Source organism: Crassostrea angulata, chromosome 6 (genome assembly GCF_025612915.1).
Source record: "Crassostrea angulata isolate pt1a10 chromosome 6, ASM2561291v2, whole genome shotgun sequence".
Lineage (NCBI taxonomy): Eukaryota > Metazoa > Mollusca > Bivalvia > Ostreida > Ostreidae > Magallana > Magallana angulata.
Genome location: NC_069116.1, coordinates 23,972,997 through 23,978,996, shown reverse-complemented (window position 1 = coordinate 23,978,996; position 6,000 = coordinate 23,972,997). Strand labels below are relative to the sequence as shown.

Genomic DNA, 6,000 nt, shown 5'->3' with positions numbered 1-6,000 from the left:
AGGTGACTCCATACTCGTAAAATTCTCTGATGAAAGTTGAGAAACAGAACTGATTTCAATTTAATAGACTTAAATTTCATCAATTATTAGAAAAAATATACACGTCATAACACTTTTTGAGATGTCAAATGAACATGAACTAGAGCATATTTTAGCATTAGAAAACCGTACTTTTTTGGTTAAAAGTAAAATCTTTGTAGGCAGAAACTTGTTTATCTTTTTTAATATTATCGTCAACTGTGTTAGAAAATAAAACTACAAAAACATTTTAAAATTAGTTGCTGGGATTAGAAAAATTATAGCATTTAGACATACAACTAAGAGAAAAGTCAGAAAAAGAGTTTTTTCCCCTTAGCATTGATAAAATGTCTAAATAAATGTAAATTTAGGATAAAATTAAGCTGAAAAAATGTCTTGAACTTAACAGTACTTCTAATAACATCTATGAAATTATATTCACATAAAATAAATAAAACTATCTTGCACAGATTTTAAAGAATTCAAAGTTTTACAATAAAGTATGACATCACAGAACACTGATCTACTTTAAGACTGACTGTATACAACTGTTAACTAAAGTCTGAATTTGCTTTATAATCCTGGAGCCAGGTCTGTAGCTCCCGGTATATTTACATTGAGTAATCTTACCGAGAGATTGAATATCGGTTTGGAGCGCAATTTTAGTTTTAAGCTTCAAACGCTTAAAAATTACGGATTTTGTTGACAAACTGGTAGCCATGGAAAATTACTATTGCCACCGAGTTTTGCAAATAAAGAAAAACAGGTTCAAAACATTTTTAAGCTAATCAGTTAAACTTTAATTATAAATTTATATTCCTTTTACAACTTGTTTGTAAATCATTGTTAATTGTGGTAATATGAATAGAACAAATGTCTACAGCGATAGATAAACTCTCTACTAGTTTTTAAAACATAAACTTAAGAGGCTTTTTTTTTAATAAGGCCCTTAATTATGAATAAGTTTTCAACGACTTCAACCCTTTTTAATAAAAATAAATAAGGTATAAATGTAGACATACAAAAGAATGTATGGTCGTAATTTTCTGTGGTTCAGATATCAAAGATACTTATATTCTTTAGAGTAAAAGCATGAGATATTTATTGGCAGTGACTCCAATAAAGGGACCTTGTGAGTGATGGATTCTGAAATCAAAGCAGACTCTAATTATAACAATATTGAACCGTCTCATTGGAGCTGTATATAATGTAATGATATAAAACTATCAAACCACACGTCTTCTGACTGCGTCAGTCGTCGCGCTTCTCAGGTTGAAACCAAAGTCGAGCACTCTTCGATACCAGTTTTGATCAAACGCATCCATGTAATGATTTAAAATGATTCAAAATGAAATTGAAATATCTGCAATGGATTTTAGTTAACATGGTTGCATTTGTGGTTTCCTATGTCAACATAAGAGGGAAAGGTGCGAGTTTTCCTAGTGAAGTTTACAAGATGTGGATGCCTTCATACAAAGCGTATAGACAACCCTACCAATCTATTTCAATGGATTACGATTCTATTGGAAGTGGAGGTGGACAAAAAGCAATCGCTTTAAATAAAGACATTGAATATGCTGGATCAGATTCTCTGCTATCTGAAGAGACTAAAAAATTGTATCCGGATATGATTGAATTTCCGACCATAGCAGGGTAAGTGTTTGCCTTGCAATCATGCGAAAACTTGTTGTATTACAGTAAGTGTTTGTTTTGTACAAGTGTTTCTAAATGTAGTTAGGCTAACCTTAAATGGAATGCTATGTGATTTGATTATATCTGTCATTTTATCTGAAAATGACAAATGAAATTCTTATAGTTGGCCCTGCAACTATTTCTATCATTAAGGACTAAAATCCGTTCCCCCATTTTTTTCCGCCTCCGCCTGCGCTGAACTGGAGGTATCTTTTTCTAGAAAGAAAGTTCAATATACGTTACTTGACACAATTTTCGAAACCTATGTATACTAAATTTACAACGGTATCAGAATATCGGTATCAAAAAATCTGTAACCACCGATTTGAATTGAATTCAGGAAATCTGCATCGAGAAATAAATGATTAGAATTCTGTGTATATAGTCAGTTCTTAATCGTGATTACTTCCAGAAAATGCAGTGCAACAAAGTGTAAACAGGCTGAAGTGGTATTAAAGAGATTTGAAATTTTAGATGTGTTCAATTAAATACTCAGAAATTATTAAAAAGTATACCGATATCTCACTTAATTGGGGGAAAAATCAGCTATGATTTAAACTTTCTATATTTTGCATGCTTTTAGTGAAAGGAAAATCATATATTTCATTATACTTTCATGTATGTATTGAAGCTACTGCACTATTAATACCTCTTTTCGGTAAAATCAAGGATATATAATTGTATGCACACGTATTTGAAATGCGTGTGGACAATTAATTGATTAGTAACACTCAGAGCAGTAGTTACTAGGGGACTTTCAAAAGATGGAAGATAATGGCCGTGTCAGCAAATAAGTAAATCAGAGCTGTAAAATCTATTAATGACCAATAAACCTTGTGTACTGGATTGCAGTTCAAACACAGTCTGTCTCTCATCCTCACTTCCCTTCCTCCGACTAAATGATCGTTTCAGTTAATAAAAGCTTCTCTGTTAAATACGACCATTTTCATTATAAATCGATAGACACATTTATATCGTATATTTACAGAAACTATGCTTTTTTCGGCCTGTGCGATATTAACCGAAAAATAGCCTCCCCGTGTGTAATAAACTCTAGGGGTGTGTTATAAATCACATCCCATATTAGCCCTCAGTCCCTGTAAATCATACATTGTGATATACAGCGACATAAATACATAAATAATTTTCATAAGCAGTTCTAAGCAATTCGAAAATTATATATTTTTCTCAAAACTGTTTGCGCCCATTTTAAATATTAAGATACCAAGAAAAAAATGCACAACATTAAATTACGTTTTGAGTGAAATTGATTTAACTTATAACATTAACTTAAGTTATTCGCAAACAATGTTTTTTAAGTTTTTGAAATTGATCCAACAAAAAAGGAAATGACTCTGCATTTTTTAATTGACATAAATAAATTGATCTTTCCTAGTTTGCCAACCCTGCAAAATGTTCACTCATTAGTCTAGACAAAAGCGGTAACAAGTTCAAGTAAACCGTTTAAAGAAATTCTCACGACTTCTTGAATATTTTAGGCATGTAGTTTTTTTATGCAAGCCTTTCCGGGGATATGTTGGGTTTATAGACATGGCCATGATGTAAATTATGTATCTAAAACATTTGGACATGAAAAAATCAGAAGCTTTTAACATCCTTTAAACTAAAAAGTTCTCATGCGCAGCTACTCATCTTTTGAAAACCTATTCTAAATGATGGTCTCCAAAAGGCATACATACGAATACATGTTGAGGTTGATAAATCTTATTTCGGTTGACTCTGTAGATGCATTTTTTGTACAGGTTTTAATCAGATTCGTTTAAATACTCAATGAAAGGATGGGCGAGGATACACAGGTCTCTGCTGAATGAATCCAACTTTTACTGTAACTCTTGCATACGCAGAAAGAATTAATGAGGTCATTAATTCATTAACTGATGAATTACGATGAAACCCGTTTACAGCAGTCTAGTGTAAAGAGCATAATAATCTGAATTAAATATTTATTACGGATGACATTCTATAATTAAAAAGGGACAGCTATAACTCAATTCTACCGATTATTATTGTATGTAAATTGTGCATTGATATTGATCGTGATTCTGATCGTAGAGTTTTTTTTCGACATTCATCGAAACAATTTTAAAAAACTAATTGCTTTCTCTTTTTGTAACGTATGTTATTGCAAAATTAGGTGAAAGTGCTCTTTAACGGCAAAATTGCTTGTGGACGAGATTAATAACTGCAAATCCATGGATGATTTCAAAAACAGTTGAAAGACATTGGAATTGAGTTTCCAATACAAGATTTGGCATATTGTTTTCTATCTTATTTTCCGATCCCTTGCCAACATATACTGACGTAAGAAATGTTTACTTACAGGTATACATATATGAGATGAATTTGGCTGATATGCAGGAGAGCAAACAAAAAATGAAAAACAATTTATTTGTTCGAGTACTAAACATTAACTGTTGTAGGATAATCAGAAAATACTTATTTCTGAAAGAGTTTTCCAGGTACCATACAAGGATTCATTTTTGTATTGTGAGACGATGACGTAATCGTCAAAGACTTATTCAACAAAGTGAATAATAGAGATTCTTTTAAATCGATCTCTTCAACAGCCTTGTAAAAAGTCGCTTAAAACCAATAGGATAGAACTCGCTTAGCGACTATAGTAACAGTCGGAGAGTCACAACAATCTTCTATAGATCCTACATTAAAAAAATGATAAGTACGATGGCGCAAATACCAGATTTATTATCGTTAAAATGCAATTTCAAAATTGAAAATTTTTATTATATTCATTAACTGCATTATAAAACCACGTAAACAAGCAGAATTTAAAGTTATAGTCAGGAGTATTTTTTACAAGCTGAAAGGCAATAGCTTCTTTGGTCAATTAAAATAAATCTTTATACTTTTACAGTAATTACAAAACCTTTGTTGGTCTGATTTGTTATGGGAGATACAGTGCAGGCAACGTGGATCCCGTATTTAACAGCGCTATCCCCGCGGTTAATTCTTTTCGCGTTAAACCATCGCGGTTAATTTATCGGTCCTCGTTGCAGCCGCGGCGGTGTGAACTACCTTTAAACAAGGTGATCGGAGATGTGTACCTGTACGCTATTAGACAATAAGACGGCCTTCGAACATCTTTACTAGCCCTGTCTAATGATTTGTTTTCCCATTTCAATTAAGATGATTAAGCATTTAATGCAGGTTTTCAAAATTCCTTATAAATATTCTGGAGAAAATCATCTGCACCTGTAACAATTTTTGTGTAACTGTGGATAAAGCAATTATTTCAAAGACAATTTTATCATTTTCACTTTTCCCTACTTAATGTAATGTACATGGAGGTGAGGGCAAGAAATGTAAAATAGTTTTTTGTATCGATTTCAAATATGTTTTTATTTCATATGAATTTGTAGTATGTTTTACGGTACAGTCCCTCAATGCTCAAGACTAGTCCATGACAAGCACATGCTACACGGTGAATGTTTACTATACGATCAAAGTCATAATACGATACTATGAATGAGACATATATCGTATTTTAAACATTTCGCTTTACCTCAATCAGTTTATTTGTTGGCTCACTTGAGAGGGTCCAATTTTGTAGGATATGGGTACTGAAACAGTCTATATTTGATTAACTAAATAATGACGCAGTTTTCTATTTATCATCATTCCCTCTTTTCAGGTTTAGCAATTTTTTTTTTACCATATTCATGGCTTTTAAACAAATATCCGCTAGCATTTTAATATTTGGCGCCACATGAAGTTCATGACATAAACAGATACTGCTGTTCGATAACATATGCATGTAGGTCATTTTGCGGATGGTATGAGGAAAAACACGATTCACAAATTATGTTTTCAAATCGGTTTAATTTTTTTCAAGTTAATCGAGTGTAGTTATACTAAGCATTTAGCCAAAACTTTCCATTATACATGTAATTTAGTATCCATTACTCTTTGGTAAATTATTCATCGCTAATAAGTTTATATAAATTATACAACACAGATAATAATTTTAGAATATTTGGCAATATACCGATCAGATACGATATGATTTTGGCATTAATTCTATTGTATTTCACATCAATTACTCTTTTGTTAGTCATGCAACCATGCATTTGATTTCTATAATGCAAGACATAAAGCAGTTTGACCACACTTGGTCTACTGATCATTTTGCCCTAAGTCTATTCACAAGTTGTAGCAACCATTGTTTTAAATATTGATGATAGAATTCAATTCTTATATCCACAGTCATTTATAAATCCTTTTTTTTTTTAAATATTCCCCCAAATGGTATAC

General features: G+C 31.8%; 1 protein-coding gene across 2 annotated transcripts; it reads left to right on the top strand.

Annotated features, from left to right (window-relative positions):
• Window positions 1-1,295: 1,295 nt before the first annotated feature.
• On the top strand, window positions 1,296-4,814 carry LOC128186922 (phosphate-binding protein PstS-like). Of its 2 annotated transcripts, none has more exons than XM_052856902.1 (2): window positions 1,296-1,671; window positions 4,604-4,814. In XM_052856902.1, the coding sequence occupies exons 1-2, from the start codon at window positions 1,367-1,369 to the stop codon at window positions 4,812-4,814; spliced, it is 516 nt and encodes a 171-aa protein (XP_052712862.1). In that variant the 5' UTR covers window positions 1,296-1,366. The 2 variants fall into 2 exon arrangements, 1 of the variants encoding a protein (XP_052712862.1); XR_008244008.1 differs by lacking the exon at window positions 4,604-4,814 and adding an exon at window positions 4,054-4,555 and having other exon boundaries at window positions 1,537-1,671.
• Window positions 4,815-6,000: the final 1,186 nt, after the last annotated feature.

Excerpts from the sequence above, each read along its gene's own strand:
- LOC128186922 (XM_052856902.1), top strand. The coding sequence starts at position 1,367 with ATGAAATTGAAATATCTGCAATGGATTTTAGTTAACATGGTTGCATTT. Across the intron at positions 1,672-4,603 it reads GAATTTCCGACCATAGCAGG|TAATTACAAAACCTTTGTTG; the intron begins GTAAGTGTTTGC and ends ATACTTTTACAG.